A 20,282-nucleotide genomic window follows, 5' to 3' on the forward strand; every position below is an offset into this window, starting at 1 on the left:
CGCGGCCCAGCGGGGGGAAAGTCACCAGAACGTCTCGGCGCACTGCACACACACAGACACACACACACTAGCGGACTCGTACCTGGAAACTTTACGTGTGCGTCTAACGGGGCTGCAGTACCAGCTAGCGAGCCAGTCGAGAGGGACTATAGGACTGAGTAGATGCAAATGCCCAATGCTGCGCGAGCGAGCGAGGGAGAGAAGGGGGGGGGGGCAGGCGGCGTCGCCCATAAGAGAGACAAAGCGATACAGATTGAACGGAGCGAGACAGCCGGCAGCCAATCAGGGCGCACTGCCTTCCTCGCTGCAGCACTGTAGCAGCCAGGACGGCTGGACTCTCCAGGACGAAGTCCAGGAGGAAGGAGAGATGCCGAGGGACGATCGCTCGCCGAGTCAAACGACCCAAATGCATGCGGAATTTCGCGAGACCATGCGGCACGGCGAGGCCTTAGGGAAACGAAATCCAGTCTCAAGGATCCTCAACCCCAAATCGATCCCCTCTCCTCCCCTACACCACAGCACTGTGCACACACAAACACACCGAGGCGGCCATTTCGAGACAGACACATTTGGAATGTCCGGCGCGGGCGTGTGTCGCTCGCGCGGCCCCACCTACTCCAGTATGCACGGACGGTAGCACACACACACACCAACACACACAGTGTGTCCCAAGACAAGGACCTTCGCGGGGGGGCCCTGAACGGGGACACACACGGCGAAGTGAGGGGGCCTCCTGTAAATCAAAACAGGTGCACACACACACACTGTAAGGTGCGCGCGCGCGGGCTTTATGGAGTGCTGGGGGTATATATGGCTCCGACTCGCTTATCGGCGTTTCACGATCGTCGCACCGCCGGACCGTGAGGGCCTGCGAGGGGCCTCCAAACAACAACAACAACATCAAGAAGAACAACAAGGCGATTCCAAAACGCGCCCCGCACCGGCTCGCTTATGTCTTCATCGAGGCGGGCAGCCACCCCTTTCCCCTCACGGTCCCCGCCGGCCCCCGCCGGTCCCCGCCGCCCCGCCTGGGGGCTCGGCCTGGCCGGGCGAGGGGGGTCCGCGCATCAAATATTCAAATCCAGCACCTGGGCATGCATGGCCTGGGCCGGGCCTGGGCCGGGCCGGCGCGCGTCGCGCAGGTACCCGTAGCCGCCGCGCCCCGCCCCGCCTCGCCCCGCCCCGCCCCGGCGTGCCGGCAGGTGTGTCGAACGTCGAGCGGCGGACCGCCTCCAAACGGCGCCTTCGTCGCTCTGTCTCTCTCGCACCCCCTCGCGACGCCGCATGAGTGCGAGAGAGAGAGAGCGACGAAAGCACTCGGCGGCTAGGGCATGATGAGGCCGAAATAAGCCACCATAGACCGTCGTCGCGTCCCAACTCCGCCTGGTTGCCCTGACCCTGGGAAAGGGAACCGAGTGCGTGTGTGTGTGTTTCTCATGTCGTTGTGTGTGTGCGCGCGCTCCCGTTTGCCATTCCGCCAAGGTGTTGCATGGCCCGTCGCCCAAGCGAGGGTCCCAAACACACAGACACACTGCGGTCGCAGAACACGGCGGCAGACAATGCAGGACGCAACACACACACACACACACACGAGATGCAATGGGAAAGAAATAAACAAACTGCTGCAGCGCGCGGACCAGCGCACAGCGCGCCACAATAGCGCCCTCCCGTAGTCCGGAGAGCGCGGGGGTGCGAGAGAGACAGAGTGTCCCTCTTCCCACCTCCCCCACCGGCTCACCCGGGCCCGGTATGGCCCCGGACTCGAAATGCGAGGATTTGTCAACGCGAAGGGGAGTCGCAGGCAAGGCAGCCCGGCCCTGGTTCCCGTGGTTCAGCGAGCGGTCCGAAGTCCCGTCGTCTCGAAGACGCCGCGCTGCGCCGAGCACAGCCAGGCCCCGCCAGGCCCAGCGGGGCGCTGGTCGGCGGACAGGCGGGTGCTTACCGCGCTTGCTGCAGCGCTGTGCCTGCTGCAGGCGAACAAGGCCGTCTGGCTCCCACACTGGGGCCACTGGGGCTAGCAGCGGAGTCACACACTGGGCCGACAACGCGTCCTCCCTCACCTCCATTCTTCGACTCTACCTGTCCCGACGGCGCGTCCCGAGCGTCCCGGGGGACGACTTTCGCCCACTGCCGGGTCCGAAGGGCGCACCGTCTCTCTCGCACCTCTAAGGGCCGCCCCATGAGTGCGAGAGAGACGGCGCGAGGGCGGCGCCGCTCGGAGCCAGCCCGCCGCAGTGAATGGTGCCGCTGGTCTCCTCCAACGAGTGCTGCAGGTGTCCGAGTGGACGCGCAGTGTAGTGGACGCGCAGTGGACGCAAAGGCTCGCAGCCAGAGCGCAAAGGGCATCGCGACCGCATCTCGCTATCGCCTCGCCATCGCGCCGAGCAGCAGACTCATTCCGAGAGTCCGTCTCTCTCGCACTCATGGGGCGGCCCTCACAGGTGCGAGAGAGACAGACTCTGCAGCAGAGCCAGGCACGCCGCGATAGCGATACGAGTCCGGCAGCAACTCGCGCCGCCTTGCCGCCGAGGTCCGCGTCGAGGCCTTCGAGGCCGGCGTCGAGGCCGGGAGGTACATTTATGAGCGCGGCAGATTCGAAGCCCGGATAACGCCGACCATCGCCTCGCCGCGCAAACGGCTTCCGCGAGCGGGCGGCGGAGGCGGGAGTCGAACCCGCGACCCAGACCGCGCAGAACAAGCTGACCGAGCCGGGGCGTGAGAATGGCGCATCGGACTGCCTCGCATCGCGCCGCATCGCGCATCCACGGCCAGATTAACTCACACACACACACACACACACACACACACACACACACACACACACACACACCGCCGCAGAATGCGACCGGACCAACCTCAACCTGCCCTACAGCACACCTGGAGATGGCATCTGCAGATGCGGCGCGGCGCCATCGCATCTCGCCCCGCTTCTTGCAGCGAGAGAGAGAGAGAGAGAGAGAGAGAGAGAGAGAGAGAGAGAGAGAGAGAGAGAGAGAGAGAGAGAGAGAGACGGACAGGGAACTCTAGAAGGGGAGAGGCTCTCACTCAGAGCGACGCCGCCGTGCGGCACCGAACTCGAAACCTCCGGACTCAATTTTCAAGTGGATTAATAGGGCCGCCGGTGTGGTGTGGGACAGGGTGCGACAACCGCACGCACCTCTCCGCCACTCAGTGTGTGTGTGTATGTGTGTGAGATAGAGAGAGACTCTGCACCCCTCCTAAAATTTCCGAGCTAAGCAGCTGGCATTCGAGCTGTGCTGTACAGTATACCGCGCACAGAGACCTTCTAATTACCCCCCGGCTGTTTGGCCCAAATGAAGCGCGCGCGCACAAACACAGACACACACACACACACACACACACACACACATGGGCGTCACGCATGTCAACTCGTAATGCCCGTTCCGCGAGCAGCGAGCATTACCATCGCGCTAACGCCGGTAGCGCCGCGCCATCCGGACCGCAGTACGGCGAGGCGGGGCGAGGCGTCCCAAAATTATGAGTCCGATTAATTTTGGCGCCACGGCGGCGTTGCGGCCGCGGCGGCTGTCGTCGCTCTGTCTGCCTCGCACTCACGGCGCGCGAGAGAGACAAGAGCGACGCCGTTCGGAAATCAACCCGCGTCGCAGCGACGCGCGCGCGGGAAAAAATGTCGGCCGCAGCGGGAGGGAAGCCTCCCCCCTGCGGGGATTCGAACCCACGACCCGACAGCTGCGGGCCGGACACCACTGCAGGCAGATGCGGCGAAGGGGTGGCGATGCCGGTGGGCATCTGCGGGCCGGCGTCTGAGGCTGTCTCTCTCGCACCCCGACGCAACGCCGGCAACGCCCCTCGAGAGCGAGAGAGACAGAGCGACGAGCCAGCCCAGCCGGCCGCGCCACAGTGTGTGGTCCGCTCGGCCTGTACCACAATTACTCTGCTACGCTTTCGACCAGCCGAAGCAGGGCGCCCCAAAAGGCGGCGACACCGCGTGACACGCCGTCACACCGCGTGACGAACGCGTGACGAAGGCGTGTGACGGCGTGGTCACACTCGGACCGCCATCGGGCGAGGCGACCGCGGGGACCACACGCGCGAGATCGACCGACACGGGATAGTTTGGGCTTCTCTCACACTTGTGACCGCATTCACCCACCAATGAATGAATGAATGACTGAATGAATGAATGGCGCCTCTTCAACGACACGGCCAACTCCAAGACGTCGACGCGGAGAAGCACGTGAACGTGCACATTTTCCTCGAGGGTCAACCTCCTCCCCCTCCCCCCTCTCTTTTCCCGTCACTGGTATGCCAGCTTGCACAAAGCGACGACCAGACGGAAGAGGCCTAACTCACATGTACACCTCCACCCCCGTCACACACACACACACACACACACACCACACACACACACACTTGCACGGCTTTATGTCACACAGGGGGGACGCTGCAAAGCGTGCAAAGTGAGGTCGAGCCCCGGCAGGTCGGTCGAGGGGCGTGGAGAGGGGCGTTGGTCGCGTCGCCCGGAAAGCGAGCCCCGCAAGGCGCAAGCCCCACGCGGAACAGGCGCGGGTTCAAATCCCCCCGGCGGCCGCCTGCTTTTCATTTTAACCTTTTTTGTTTTTATCCTCCACTTTATTCGGTCGGGCCTCCTCGGTCGGTGGATCGAGGCAGAACGGGCTGATTGACTCGACCGACCGGCTGGCGCTGCCGCCGGCAGGCTGCTCTCTCTGTCTCTCTCGCACCCGAGGGGCTTCCCGGAGGGGTGCGAGAGAGACAGCGAACCTGCCGGCCGGCCGCTGCAGCAGCGGCACGCTGCCTCCAATCGCTTTTAAGACGCGCTGCGGTTTTACGCCCGTCCACAATAGCTTAATCCTTCACCTGATGAGGACGACTCTCTCTCTCTCTCTCTCTCCCTCTCTCTCTCTCTCTCTCTCTCTCTCTGCCCCTCTCTCCCTCTCTTTCTCGCTTTTACGCGCGTGAGGCGGCGCCGGTCGAGCGGGCCGCAGCTGCGTGCGGAATGTAGGGGAGAAATAAAGTCACTCCTCTCACTCACACCACCGTGCGTCACTGTGTGTGTGTATGTGTGCTCGCGAGATGCACACACACACACACACACACACACACACACACACACGCTGCGGGCACTGCGGCCGCGCAGATAGCATCGCGGTAATCCAGTAAGCCCAGCCCATCCTGAGTGCGACAGAGAGGGGATGATCCTTTATCGCGATGGGAAAAGGGCGGAAGAGAGAGAGAGAGAGAGAGAGAGAGAGAGAGAGAGAGGGGGGAGGGGGGGTAGTACCCACACCAAACCGCAGCATGGCGGCAGCAACTTCTTTTCCCATCAAACGCCACTACTACTAGAAAACAACAAAAACAAAAGAAAAAGCACAGAGAAAACGAAGACAACAAAACCGACGAAAATGGCCTGCGAGCGAGCAGAGCAGCCCCGCGGTTTTCGGAATGCTAAAACGCGGAGGAGCTTTTTGCATTCGAGACGGCGCGCGCGTTAGAATGCACTTTCCTCCGAGTTTCCGCGGGGGCTCCGAAGGGGGCTCCGATTACCGGAATAAGGCGGACACGCCCAAAACGACGCCCCACAAATCTCGCCCAAACGCCCCGCGGAGAGAGCGAGGGAGAGAGAGGACGAAGAGAGAGAGACGCGCCGCGTTTGGGCAGTCGGAGCCCAGCGGGGCAATGGGGCGGCAACCTCCGAATTATCATGATTACTTTGATTGCGCGGTTGTGATGTCTCTCTTTCCTCGAGCCGGGAACGAGGTGGGGAAGGGGCGGGGCAGGGAGGGGGAGAGAGAGGGGGGAGGGGGGGGACAGCGGCCCCGGACGAGCACCGCAGCACCTCGGCTTGTGTGTTTTGGCGCCAGACACTGAATTACACCTCGTCGGCGAGGTGGGCCCAGACTATCTGGTTCGAACAGACGATTATCACACGGGGCTTGAACGCCAAATCCACACTATCAACAACAACAACCACGCGTCGGCCAAACCGGAAAGGTGGCAGAGCGCGGCAGAAGCAGGCAAGGTTCATCGCTGATGCGGTCGTCGGCGACGCGGCGACGCGCGCACATTGTTCTCCGTTCTTCTGGTCCAAGGCACGCGAGCGCGAATCTGTGGAGACATCTGCCGACGCCGCCGTGGTGGCGGAGCACCGCACAGTGGGCCAGAAGACCGGCGCAGGCGGACAAAACTCCAGACGCGTTTTGAGCTCCAGAGTCGCTATAATAAACAGGACTCGAACTGAACGTGTGCCCCCACCAATGGACTCCTCGTTCGGAGAGCAATCCATTGGCGGGGTCACACGTTGGATTCGAGCCTTGTTCAGCGACTCTGGCGCTCAAAACGCGTCTGGAGTTTTGTCCGCCTGCGCCGGTCTTCTGGCCCACTGTGCGGCGCGCAGACGGGCAGCGGGCTGATGAGCACCGCCATCTGGACCATCTGCGGCGACGGCCACGACGACGACGAGGACGATGACGCCTGGGAACGCGCGACACGCCGCGTCGTGACGGCTCGTGACGGCGGCGGCAGGTTCACTCCGCTCCGTCTGTCTCTCTCGCACCCGCAGGGCCAGGGGGAGAGGCCGGCGAGTGCGAGAGAGACAGACAGCCGCCCCGTTCGGCACCAGCCGGCAGGGCGGTGAGCGTCGCCACCAAATTGACGGAAATCGGGGCGGAGGCAAAGCAAGGCAAAGCAACCTCATTTCGTGATCAGGAGGACGACGACGGTGTCATTACGGACAGCGAGAGTCCGCCCCGCCCCGCCCCGCCCCGCACAGCCCGATTTCCAAACATAATTGTCGCACGAAAAGCAATCACCCCGCCTTTGCCTTCGCCTTCCCTTACGGAAAACGTGTCCCTCCTCGGTTCGGGGCGCATCCGTCCGAGAGAGAGAGAGAGAGAGAGAGAGAGAGAGAGAGAGAGAGAGAGAGACGCCAAGGCCCAGCGCAGCATCCTATGGCGACGCACTCGGACGCCGCTCTGGGATAGGCTACGCCGGGCTACGCCGGACTGCACAGAGGGTCATTTAGAAAGCCGCTCGGCTGGCTGGCTCGCTGGCTCCGGCAGAGTAAAGAAGTCAAAAGGTAAAAAAAGGGCGGCCGCGTGGTGGTGCTGGTGTGGTGGTACGACAGTGTGGTGGTGCACCTGGCTCCGTTTTGAATTTTACGGGGCCCTTTCCCTGTGACTCAGACTTCTCAATCAAACTGCACCTCCGTCGGTCCGTCTGCCTGTCTATCTGCCTGTCTGTCCGTTCGTCCGCTGGTCAGTCAGCGTGTGAGTTTGTGCCAAAACTCGTTTCACGCGCTGCGATGCACCGCGATGCGCCGCGAGCCGTAAGCCCTGCCTGCCCTGCTGCAGCGTTCGCCGAGGCGAAGCAGGCTGCGCCGCAGATGTCACTCGAAAAAAAAGAAAGAAAAACCTGCAAAACGCACTCCAGTTATTCGTCCCGCGCGAAACGGCTTTGGCAGTGTAGCCGCGTCGCCGCGCACCTGTAGTAATGAGTTGGCCAGCCCTTCATGTTGTTGTTGCTGCGGCGGCCGCGGGCGCCGGCCCCAGGGCGCGAGCCTCTTGTTGTTGTTGCTGCCGAGGTGCTCGGCGTTATACGGCGCCGTAAATTTTGAAAACGCCCGCGCGCGCCTCCAGTGCAGCGACTCCAGGGACTCCAGGGGGACTCCAGGGGACTCCAGGAGGGTGCCCGTTATCCCCATCATTGACAAGCAGCGCGTCAAACAGTCAAACGTCACCGCGTTGGCCCTAGACATTCCCACAGACAGACAGACAGACAGACAGACAGACAGACGGCCGTGCAACTTGTCAGCCCGTCGATATTTCGATATCTCGATCCGGAGCGAGAAGGGCCCTCGCGGATTAGGGCGAAGGGCGTCATGATTTAACGCGGATTAACGGGCCGGCCGGCCATTAAGGACAACAACTGGAGCGGTCTGTCTGTCTGTCTGTCTGTCTCTCTCGCACACCGCTGGGCCCCGCCCGCGAGTGCGAGAGAGACAGCACTGCGCGCTGCAGTGGGCAGGGCTTAGCGCGGCCGCTGCAGCACCCGACTCGTAAATACAGAAATGCAACCGGATAAAAAAAACAACAACAAGAATGCGACGAATCCGGGCGTCATTTCGAAAGCCTCCTCGATCTTCGTGGGGGACGGCTTGGGGGGCAGCGAGTGTGGGCGCCAAGTTGGCCAATACCAAATAAACTAGTCTCACCCCCGCACACCGCCCGCACCGCCCCACCCCCGCGGCCGGGGCCGTAAGCCGCTTGGCCGTCGCGAACCGCTGCACTCCGATTGCCAGCGTGTGGGTTCAAATCCCCACGGCACTCGAAAGCTGGCGACTCAATTTCTTTACTTGTTTTTTCGAGCGGCTCGGTCGACGAATTTTAGTTGTTGTTTTTTTTCGGGTTATCTGGCATCACGACAGCTCCGGCACGCCCCGCTCTCGCGCCCAGAAGCCGCCGGCCCGGATTTGGAGCACTCCGAGACACTGGAAGCGTTTTAATACGTGTCACCGAGCCAAGCCGCGCCGGGCCGCCATTAGAAGACAAATCGCGTTACTCTTTTCTCCTCCGGGCCTCTGCCTCGTCGCTCTGTCCCTCTCGCACTCACGGGGCGTCCCGCAGGGGTGCGAGAGAGACAGAGCGACGAAAACGACTCTCAGTCTGGGCCGATCGCGAGGAGGAAAAAGGCATTCGGCTGTCGCTGCACTGTGGGCCGCTTTCCGGCACGGCTCCGGTTGCACGGGGGAGCGGCGCGGCGCGGCGCGGAGTGGCGAGGTGTCTAATGTCACACCTCTTTCAGCGGGCCGGCGGGGCGCGGCGTTGCGGCCGGCGACACGACCGAAGGACTCATCGAAAAAAAATAATTCAAAAATTGAAGCAGCAACGGGATGCGAAGTGGCAACGCGAGCGCGGCAGTGGGGCGGGATTCGAACCCGGTCGTGAACGCGACGAACGGACTAGGAACCGAGCGAATTGAGTTCCAGAGACCACGCCGATTCGAGACACGCGGGGAGCCCTAAAATCGCGCAATTATTTCGTTAACGTTTGGCAAGTCTGAGAAGCGGCGGGTCACCCCGTGACGCGCGCACGTCCCCCCCTCCCCGTGGAGCCCGGTCCGTGAAAGCGAGAAGAGGGGTTCACATGCCGATGCACGTGTGACACATTTCCCTGCATTCAGACAGGACGAGTGTCAGCCCCCATCAAGTACACTGGAAACTCCACAAAGACGGCGGCGGCTCCCCCGCCGCGAACGGCCGCCTTTAATTGTGACTCGGCTCGGCTCGGCTCGGCTCGGCTCGGTCCGGCTCGGCTCGGCTCGGCTCGGTCCGGCTCGGCTCGGCTCGGCTCGGCTCGGCTCGTCAAAGCGTGTCGCCTTTTGGCTACCGATAATGACTCCGCTTACCGCCTCCGTTCTTTTCTTTTCTCGCCTCTCCGCATTCACGGAAAAATAAGGAACCGAATGGCCGCATCCGACAGGTCGACGAGTGGAAAGGGGGGGGGGGGGGTCCTCGAGGCGACAAACTTCTCACCTGCGAGACAATGCGCGTGAAGCGTGACAACGCGGCCAGACAAAGACAGCGAGAGCGAATGGTGCGGCCCCCCCGCGGCGGAGACAAGGACAAGTGCAGCTCCCGTGTGGTACACTGTGATGCGCGGCAAATCGGTCCCCGCGGCTTCCAGGTTCCGGGAAGGCGCGCGCGGCTCCGGGAAAAACGACGACAATTAGCAGTGGGCTCGCAGCCGCCGCCGCCGCCACAGCGACAGTCAGTCTGCCCGGACCGCCTGTCCTGCTTCGTTCCGATGACTGCCTCCAAAATGACACTTTGGGTCGTCTGGCGACGAGTCTAGTGACATGCGTGGCGTCGTGGGAACCGCGCTGCCGCCCCAAAAAGACCGCCAGAACGCCGCAGGCATTTCCAGGACCTCCTCGTCTGCATATTCGGATACAGAAAGAAAGACCGCTCCCGCATATGTCGCCGCGCGGGCAACTAGAAATCAGGAGCCGCGGCGTCGCATCCGCGGGTTCGATCCCCGCCCCCCTTTCCCCCTCGTTTTCGCGCGTGCATATGTCCGCGTGTGGCATGTGGGCAGCGAGCGACACAGTGTGCATGATTTGCTGCCTGTCCCGCGGCCCGCGGCACACACACACACACGCACACACACCGCGGATGACACTGGCGACGACACCCAGCTGCTGCGCCGTCCTAGGGGGTTCTTGCACCCCTCCTAACCACAAAACAAACGACATCGCCGCGCAGCGTCCCACTGGAACAGCAGTGCCGCGCGGGCCGCGGTCCTTCCAACATTGCGGAAACCCGGCACCAGAAATTGCGAAAAAATAGGCCGAAAACGAGAGCTTTTGCAGCGCGAAGAAAAGAAGCTCCTGAGAGGCCCCGCCACACCAACAAAAGGGGCGGCAGAACACTCCCCATTTTTTGTCTCTCTCTCTCTCTCTCTCTCTCTCTCTCTCTCCCCGTTTCCACCCACACGCCCCGCACCGTCGCCATTGTGGCTCGCAAAAATTCCTAAATGGATTACCAAAGACTGCACCGCCGCGGCGGTCGGTACGTATATCTCTGCCGGCCCATCTCCTCCACCCGAAACCGCCCCCATGTTCGCCACTCCAGACTTGAATGGACACCCCCCGCCCCCTTCTCCTGTTCTGGACCCAACGTCGCCAGCATTGTCGGGGGTCAGCAGCACCACAACGCTGCGAGGGAGGCGAGCACACCGGTCGGCCAGACTGCAGGCGCCCCTTTTCCCTTTTCACACACACACACACACACACACACACACACACACACACACACACACAGTGTGCAACGTGTTTGGACAGGAGGGAAACCGGATAGCCGAAATTATCGGTGACAATAATAATGATTTTCTCCTCATCCTTTTGCTAGCTATAGCCCGCATGGTCCACACCACGCACCAGCCAAGCCACGCGACACGGCAGAGAGAGAGAGAGAGAGAGAGAGAGAGAGAGAGAGAGAGAGAGAGAGAGAGAGAGAGAGAGAGAAAGAGAGAGAGCACACGCCAAAGCTGCAGCAGCTTGCCGACAATCTGCCGGCCAGCACGGGGACGCACACGCGCGTGACAGACAGACAGACACGCGTGCAAACACACTGGCAAATTGTCTCCATGTTGTCGCGTGCGTAACACGCCGCTAATCGTGCCGCAAATTCGCCAGTGGTGTGGCGCCGGGACGACGATGATGATGATGTGCATGCAGCGGATAGTAACGGAATCACTTATTTTAACGGCGCATCCTGATTGGCGGAGGCGGAGGCGGCTGCTGTGGTCTGCATGAGAGGCGCGGCACGGCACGGCACGGCGCGGCAATACATCATGTCCACGTTTCGTTTCACAGAGGCACGTAATAACAGCGTGTCACCGTACCGTAACTGGAGAGTCACATGCCCCGCGGTTCCCTTCCCGCGCGCGTACCCACACCACGCCGCACTCCGCGCGCACTTCATCATGATCATGCATAAGAAGGCGTTACTTCCCCGCCACGTGCGGGCACCGCCGGGCACCGCACTGCGAGTCCAGTTATGCCGGGACCGTTTCCAGTGGACTTCCCTTTCGGACTTTCGGAAAGCCACAGTGTAGGGGCAATCGCGGTGGGGTGTTAGTTCAGGACCCCTAGGTTTTGACCTTGAACAAAATTGTATAAAGCTGAATTTTGGATATGTTGTAGCGCTTGATTCACTGAGTCCGCCGCACTATTTGGTTTCGCTCCAGACCCTGTGCGTCATGCCGATAATTGAAAAAAAGGGGCCCTAAATGCACGACAACACGTCTGGGCCTCTAGCGTACTCCCTAATTAAATAGAAGGCTCGGGCAGGTGTCTAAATGTTCGCTAGACACGGGGGAAACAATTACAATGCTCGGACTCGCCGCGCCGAGCGGGGCAGCCGCAAATTCGAAATTTTTTCAACAGTCGTTTTTAACGTTTTTTATCTCTCGCCGTAGCTCGGAAATGAGCCAGAAAGTCGTAAACACCCCCCAAAACAAACGCCGTGCGCTCAAACCAGACCTAGACGACGGTACTCTTATTTTTACTATAACTTGAACCAGTGCTGAGAAAATCGACCAGAAGGAGAGCGGTGCAGAGTCGCCTGCCGGTGGGATTCCTGCTGGCAGGCGACTCCGCTACGCGCCCCCCTGTTTCCCCCCTCCACTCCGACGCGCGGCCGCCTCCCGCACGGCGATCTGTCTCTCTCCTCCACCCCTACTGCGGCAAGGCGTGCGACAAGGAAAGCACCAGCTCGCCTCGGAGCGGCTGCGCGCGCTCTTTCAAACTGAGTTTCGGGCGGCGGCACGTTGAATAGGAGAGGTTTGGCCAGGCTCGGACTGGCCAGAGCAGACAGGCAGAAAAAGCCGGGACCTTGGGGTTTTGGGACCAGTAACGTCCAAAGTTGGTCAAAAAGTGTTTGAATCTTCGAAAGTAGCCGTTTTCGCTGAATTTGAGCGGCCACTGCGTCCGATCTAGTTGGGGCCCAAACGGCCCCCCTAGACGCCCTAGTATTCAAAAGACCGTACTCTTTCATGCCCTGTATCGGGAAGACGTAGACCACAACGTTTTTGCCTTTGACCGCAACGATTTGGGACCAAAGTTGGCCAAAAAGTGGTCGAATCTCGGAAATTTGCTGATTTTACCTACTTTGGGCGGCCACTGTGTCCAAACTAGTTCCCGAAAAAGGCCCTTTCCTAACCAGGCCTTCCTATGGCCAAACGCAGGCTTGGACAGGCCCCCAAAAGGCCTCGGCGGATAAGACCGCAAAAGCGGGCCCCCGATCATCATTTTTTTTACCCTTCATGACCAACAATGTGAGGCTAACGCTCCCAAACTATTTGTGTCAATAGCCTTCTCGTACAGGATATGAAAGAGTTGGGTCTTAAGAATTCTGGGGCGTCAGGGAAAGGGCCCTTTTTACGGCAACTAAATTGGACACAGTGGCCGCCAAAAGTCAGTAAAATCAGCAAATTTCCGAGATTCGACCATTTTTTGACCAGCTTGGTCCCAAAATCGTTGCGGTCAAACCCAAAAATCGTGTGGTCAACGTCTTCCCGATACAGGGCATGAAAGAGTAGGGTCTTTAGAATACTCGGACGTCGGGGGAGGCCTTTTACGGGAACTAGATTGGACACAGTGGCCACCCAAAATAGGAAAAATCAGCAAAATTCCGAGATTCGACCATTTTTTGACCAGCTTGGTCCCAAAATCGTTGCGGTCAAAGGCGAAATCGTTGTGGTCAACGTCTGCCCGATACATGGCATGAAAGAGTAGGGTCTTAAGAATACTAGGACGTCGGGGTGGCCTTTTACGGGAACTAGTTTGGACACAGTGGCCGCCCAAAGTAGGTAAAATCAGCAATTTCCGAGATTCGACCACTTTTTGGCCAACTTTGGTCCCAAATCGTTGCGGTCAAAGGCAAAATCGTTGTGGTCTACGTCTTCCCGATACAGGGCATGAAAGAGTACGGTCTTTAGAATACTAGGGCGTCTGGGGGGGCCTTTGGCCGCAACTAGATCGGACGCAGTGGCCGCTAAAATTTCAGCGAAAACGGCTACTTTCGACGATTAAAACACTTTTTGACCAACTTTGTGACGTTACTGGTCCCAAACCCGAAGGTCCCGGCATATTTTTTTTGCCTGTCTGCTCTGGCCAGTCCGAGCCTGGCCAAACCTCTCCTATTCAACGTGCCGCCGCCCGAAACTCAGTTTGAATGAGCGCGCGCAGCCGCTCCGAGGCGAGCTGGTGCTTTCCTTGTCGCACGCCTTGCCGCAGTAGGGGTGGAGGAGAGAGACAGATCGCCGTGCGGGAGGCGGCCGCGCGTCGGAGTGGAGGGGGAACAGGCGGCGCGTAGCGGAGTCGCCTGCCAGCAGGAATCCCACCGGCAGGCGACTCTGCACCGCTCTCCTTCTGGTCGATTTTCTCAGCACTGGTTCAAGTTATAGTAAAAGTAAGAGTACCGTCGTCTAGGTCTGGTTTGAGCGCACGGCGTTTGTTTGGGGGCTGTTTACGACTTTCTGGCTCATTTCCGAGCTACGGCGAGAGATAAAAAGCGTTAAAAACGACTGTTGAACAAATTTCGAATTTGCGGCTGCCCCGCTCGGCGCGGCGAGTCCCGAGCATTGTAAGGTTGTTCCCCAGTGTCTAGCGAACATTTAGACACCTGCCCGAGCCTTCTATCTTAATTAGGGAGTACGCTAGAGGCCTAGACGTGTTGTCGTGCATTTAGGCCCTTTTTTTCAATTATCGGCATGACGCACAGGGTCTGGAGCGAAACCAAATAGTGCGGCGGACTCAGTGAATCAAGCGCTACAACATATCCAAAATTCAGCTTTATACAATTTTGTTCAAGGTTAGGGCCCTATTTTGACTAGGGGTCCTGGACTATGTGCCGCGGACTGGCCGCGCGGAGCGCGCACGGACAAACAACAACAACAAAATGAATTTTTATTTCACAGCCCATCCGCTGTTTACGTATTTAGATCCAGATGCGCGCTGTCCATCGGCGAAACTACTTTACTCTTCGCCATTTTTCCACACTGTGAGTGTGTGCGTGTGTGTGTGTACGTCATATAAAGTCGAAGGCTGGCGTGCACACGCCAAGACGCCTCGGTCTGAACCCCTTTGAATCCGGGAAGTGCGCGGTGGCGTCCGGAGTGCCGGGACCACGCCGGGCCGGGGCCCGCCCCTGAAGCCGGTCCCCGCGTCCAGCTGGGACGGCGAGCGGCCCCGTTGGCGAGGGCGTTCCGGACGCGGCCGGGCGCCCTGCACTGGAAGACCACGGTGCTCGCCGACGGCCCCCAACAAAGAGACTCCGATCCGAACGCGGCCCGGACTCTCAGCAATCGCAGCCACGGATCGAAGGATTAGCTGACCATAAATCGACTGTCGATGGCAGCGGGGAATGAATCATACCGACGGTACACTGGTACACCGTCTCTCTCGCACTCGCGGCCCGCCCGGGCCCGCCCCGCCGCGGCGCGAGAGAGACAGCGATGGAATGGAATCGACGCCCAGCAGGGCCGGCCGCGTGTTTACGGTGTATTTACACTGGCATTACCGGCACACTGTGGCACTCCCTGCCGGCCCTGCCGCGTGCTGTCTCCGAGGGTGCGAGAGAGACAGAGTCCGCTGTCCATGATTGTCAATATTCACTTTTATACCCGCGGCCGGCCCCGCCAATAAAACAGGGGCCAAAAAACTGTTACAGTGACAGCTGTATAGTGTAGTAGTTTCCGCCGCGGGGGAGGGGGGGGGGGAGGAAGCCGCGCCTGCAGTGTAAGTCTGCGATTACGCGATATTGGCCCGGCCGGGTGAGAAATGGTCGCCGCCCAGCGCGGAGACGGCCATTCCGAAGCGTAATGACCACCGCGGCCGGCTGCAGGCGTCTGGACAGTGTCACACACGCGCCGCGGGTTCGACTCCCGCCGGCGGCCGGCCCGTTTTTCTTCATTTTCCTCCTGTATAGTGTCGTGTAGTGCTTCGCCACGCTTCGCCCGGCTCCCCTGAGGCTTCATTACCACGCTGCCACCCACACACACGCGACGAAAATCCAATAAAGTACACACGCACACACACACACACACACACACAGGGGTGACGGCTGCTGGTCAAACCCCTCCTTATTGAACCTTTCCTAAGGTCATACACACACGCTCTCATTTCAACCCCTCCCCCTCCCCTCCCCGCGCTGCCTGGGAGTAATCCGTCTGGAGTCAGTCAGCGGGGGAGCGAAGTCCTGCCCCGTATGGCAGGCTGTGGCAAGCGCTCGTGCAAGGCGCACTGCAGAACACATACACACACTCACACACACACGGCCAATATTTACGATCATTCGAATGGCTGCAGCACACACACACACACACGACATTATTAAAATCCCCCGACTCGAGTTAATATCGCCGGCGAATGAGTTTATGGAAGGCGCAGAGCGAGGCGGTGCAGGCGAACGCTCGCGCGCGACTGTACAGTTCGCGATGGCAGGCGGCGGCGCCTTGCTCGAACGCTCCACAGTGGGCCAGAAGACCGGTGGAGGCGGCTGAAACTCTGAACGCGTTTTGAGCTCCAGAGTCGCTAAACGGGACACGAACCGAACGTGTGGCCCCCGCCAATGGATTCCTCGTTCGGAGAGCAATCCATTGGTGGGGTCACGCGTTCGGTTCGAGTCCCATTCAGCGACTCTGGAGCTCAAAACGCGTCTAGAGTTTTGTCCGCCTCCACCGGGCTTCTAGCCCACAGTGCGCTCCTTTCCGCCGTTCCTACCGCTGCGGTGGCACATCGAAAGCGGCGGCGGCGGCCGCGCCGCGTTTCCTGCCGTCAAGCCGTTTTCGTTTTTGCAGGAAGGCGCAGCATTTCTCCAGGAAACACATTCTGGAGCCGCCAGGGCCTCCAGGGCCTCCAGGGCCTCCAGGGCCTCCAGGCCGCCCTCCGGAGGGACTCGCAGGACGCGGCGATAAATCAAGCCGCCCACCGCCGGGTAATCTCCTTAACAACAACAAGACTGGAAGGGGCTCAACAACAACAACAACCCTAGGGAAATGCTAGATTGCTAGATGCTCGAACGGGCAACTGAAAATTGCAAATGATGTCTATCATCATGAGTACGAAAATGTTGCTGATCTCCCATCACACACAACAGCAAAATAACTTGTAAAAGGCTCCTCCCATTTCAGCAACAACAACAAAAACTATTCTAGGCTCTCTGCAACGGCAAACGGACCTTTAAAAAGAAATGCCAGGTGTTCCAGGAAGGGGCGGCGGGGCTCGCCAATTGGATTGGTCACCGTCACAGTATCGACGCCCCGCGTCACAAACGAACCCCCATTTGACGCGCTGCTACGGCGGGCCACGAGTGCGAGAGAGACGGGGCGACAAAAGGGGCGGTGCGGCCCACCCGAGCGGACACCTCCAGGACTCCTCCAGGACTCCTCCAGGACTCCTCCAGGACTCCTCCAGGACTCCTCCAGGACTCCTCCAGGACTCCTCCAGGACTCCTCCAGGACCACACGGACTATACACGGTCTCGCCGCGCCTAATTGTGCTCTTCCTTCTCAATACCTCCTTGATTCCGATTGTCGAGTGCGGCATAGCTCTGTCTCTCTCGCACCCACACGGCGCGCCCCACGAGTGCGAGAGAGACAGCCTGCTCGAGGGTCAGTGAGAACCGAGTGCAGCGCCACGGCAGCAGGGTGAGAGAATGAGCAATCAGGAGCCTCAACCAGGTTCTGTCTCTGTCGCACCCACTCGGCACGCCCTGCGAGTGCGAGAGAGAGAGGCAGACGTACGAGTGCGATAGTTCCTCCAGGCCCACGCAGTCACCCCGTTTTCCGTAGCGCCTATAACTCTGCCTGGTCCAAAACACGAGTGTGTCAGTCCGCGTTCCAGGCGTGGGCGTGGTGCCTGGGAATCTCGGTCGGCTCGGTGGCGTCGTCCGCGCCAGGGAAAGCCCCTCGGCGTCGTGGCCGCGGACACGACACGCCGGGGCAGGCCATGCAGGCCGCCTGCAGGCGTCGAAGTGCGTCACCGCGCACCACAGCTGCAGTGCTGCAGGCCGCCGCTCGTCCAATTTGTGTCAATGCCGAGCGACGCGCCGCTCGCGGTTCGCGCCGCCGTTCGCGCCGTGGTTCGCGCCGCCGCCGTGGCAGCCGCCTCCGGCCAGCACGCCATCCTGGGACCGCTCTCTCTCTCTCTCTCTCTCTCTCTTTCTCTCTCTCTCTCTCTGTGAGAGGAAGAGAGAGAGACAGCGGCGCTGCACTGCACCAGGCGCACTGATTGAATATGAAACACTGCCATTAGCAAGCGAAGCAGCGCGGAGCACCGCGCAGCACCGCGACCTGGGCTAATAGCGAGGGGCGTCGGCACGCACACGGCGACACACACACACACACACACACACACACACACACACACACACACACACACACGAGCGGAGCGCGGCCTCCTGACCTAGCGCAACCTAGGACAAAAGCAAGCCCTTTACATCCAGGTCACCGCCAGGCCGTGTCCGCCTCTCGCCGCGCCGCGCCCTTCGCGATGCTGCGCGTGGTCAAGCAACAAATCATCCCGGAGGGGCGGCACGGCGTGGTCGCGGAGGACGGCGACGGCGAGGTCCGACGTCCGCCGGGCCGACCGGCCGGCCGGGCGGGCGGTCCGGGTTTTGCACCGACGTGTCAACAAGGATGCTGGCTGGCTGGACCGGAGCCCTGCCGGCGGCTGGAGCGGGGCGGCCTGGACGGGCCGTCTCTCTCGCACTCACGGGGCGTCCCGTGGCGGTGCGACAGAGACGCAGCGACGAGACACCTTGTCGAGAGCACCTTTCAATAGAATGGCTCGACCCGTTCATCCTCCATTGAATCGCAGGAGGGCCTACACTGCCAGGGCCAGGGGCTTGAAGCTGAGGGCGGCGCTCCTACAGTGCAGCACTACAGTGTGCCAGCGAGCAGTCTGCAACGTGGCGACCGGGGCGACCTCCCCAACGTGTTTGCACAATTTGTTTTCACAGCCCGTTTCTGCAATCCGTTCGATTGTCACCGAGAAAAGGTGCACGGACAGCCTCCCACACGGGAGTCCCGACGAACAGACGGATGGACAGACAGACAGACAGACAGACAGACAGACAGACAGACAGACAGACAGACAGACAGACAGACCGGCGGACGGGGAAAGGTAAAAAGAGTTCGGAACGCCTCCAAAAATAGGAACGGGGGAAAACGCACATGTGGGGCGGCGGCGCCGCACATGGAGGCCGGCGGCGTTGACAAGCCAGTAATGAACGATAAATACACTTAAAACTCGAACACACACACACACGCACACACACACACACGCAGAGAGGTACAATTGAACGTAAATATGCAGTCCCGCTAAATTCCGTTAGCGGATCGGCTGCGCACGGCGGCGCAAGGGCACGGCCTTCTTGGCACGCCACGGCGGCGGCCGGTCCGGTACCCCTTAATTTCGGGAAGCGGCGGCCCGGCCCGGCGTATTTGAACCTGAATGTGCCGCCAGTTCAGACGCGTTTGTTGTTTTCGGCCGCCATGGGATCGAAAGCAGCAAATGAGCATGCAAACACGGCGAACATGCCGGGCCGGCAAATCCCGCAAAAGGAACACAACGCCGTGTTTGCCTCTCATTGCGGTTCAAACTCGCGCGCTGCGTGCTCATTAGCCGCCGCACTATTTCCCTCGTGATACCATTTTCATATTCATATTCGCGGTGGTGGTCATTCCACGCGCGCGGAGGCGTCGGGGTTCCAGAAAGCAACTCACCTCGTCCATGGCATTCATCACTGAGTTATCCGTCATTTGAACTTGTTCGCAGAGGGGCACATGTCGCAAAGCACACACTGACGCACTGGAACCGGGTTGGCGACACAACCACGGCGCACACACACAAAACAAAAACCACACTGCACTTTCACAGGGAGAGGGTCGCGCCGGATACACGGCGGGAAACTTGGAGGGGCTTGAAGCACAACGGGTGGCACCACACGGTAAGTCGGCGAGGTGACTCGAACACGTCGAACTGGAGCGGCGTCGAGGAGCAGAGCAGCGAGCGGCAGCAGCGTGCTTCCTCTACGACGGCTCAGCGGTGACTGACTTCGGTCGGCTTCGGCGGCGGCGGCGGCGGCGGCGGTGGCGGTGGCGGCTGGCGGCCGGCTTGGCAGGCTTCGTTCGTTCTCTCTCTCCCTCGCCCGCTCGGCAGACCTCGGCGCGGCCGGGGCGGGGAGGGTGAGGGAGGAGGACCCGCCCGGGGCGCGGAGGGGCGGGGAAGCGTCCCGACGACGACCAGGGGGCTCTCCACCTTCTCCACCACCTGAGACATAATGCCTACCGGCCGACCAGCCTCGGGCGCGCTCTGGCGGCCGCGCCGGAAAGTCTTCCTTCAGCTGCTGTGTTGCTGTCGGAGTCTCACCCATTCAGCCACTACTACGTCGGGCAGTTTTGAATCTGAAAAATCTGCAAATCTGAATGTTTCAAAAAACGCGTCCGCCAAGAGTTTGCAGCGACGTGGGGGCAGCGGTGACGCAAAAAGATGAAATACACAACCGTGACGCCGGGCAGACACATGCTGTGGTCGAATGGGGCACGCTGGCACCCCCGTTTGAGCGATCAATCACACACACACACACACGTGAGTGTCACACGCCTCATGTCGCGTTCGATCATCACCATTGGGACGAGAACCAAACCGGACGAACGAATAACCTCCGCAACTGCAACGCCGCCTGCAAGCCGAATCTCTCTCTCTCTCTCTCTCTC

General features: G+C 60.5%; 1 protein-coding gene across 2 annotated transcripts in view; it reads right to left on the reverse strand.

Annotated features, from left to right (window-relative positions):
• Nucleotides 1-19,638, reverse strand: part of LOC117640457 — a 40,920-nt gene extending 21,282 nt beyond the window's left edge. For both annotated transcript variants that reach the window (XM_034376962.1, XM_034376961.1), the window contains exon 1: nucleotides 19,290-19,638. In XM_034376962.1, coding sequence (XP_034232853.1) covers nucleotides 19,290-19,325 — 36 coding nt within the window. In that variant the 5' untranslated portion in view covers nucleotides 19,326-19,638. The remainder of the gene's footprint in view (nucleotides 1-19,289) is intronic.
• Nucleotides 19,639-20,282: the final 644 nt, after the last annotated feature.

Source organism: Thrips palmi, unplaced genomic scaffold (genome assembly GCF_012932325.1).
Source record: "Thrips palmi isolate BJ-2018 unplaced genomic scaffold, TpBJ-2018v1 HiC_scaffold_12, whole genome shotgun sequence".
NCBI lineage: Eukaryota > Metazoa > Arthropoda > Insecta > Thysanoptera > Thripidae > Thrips > Thrips palmi.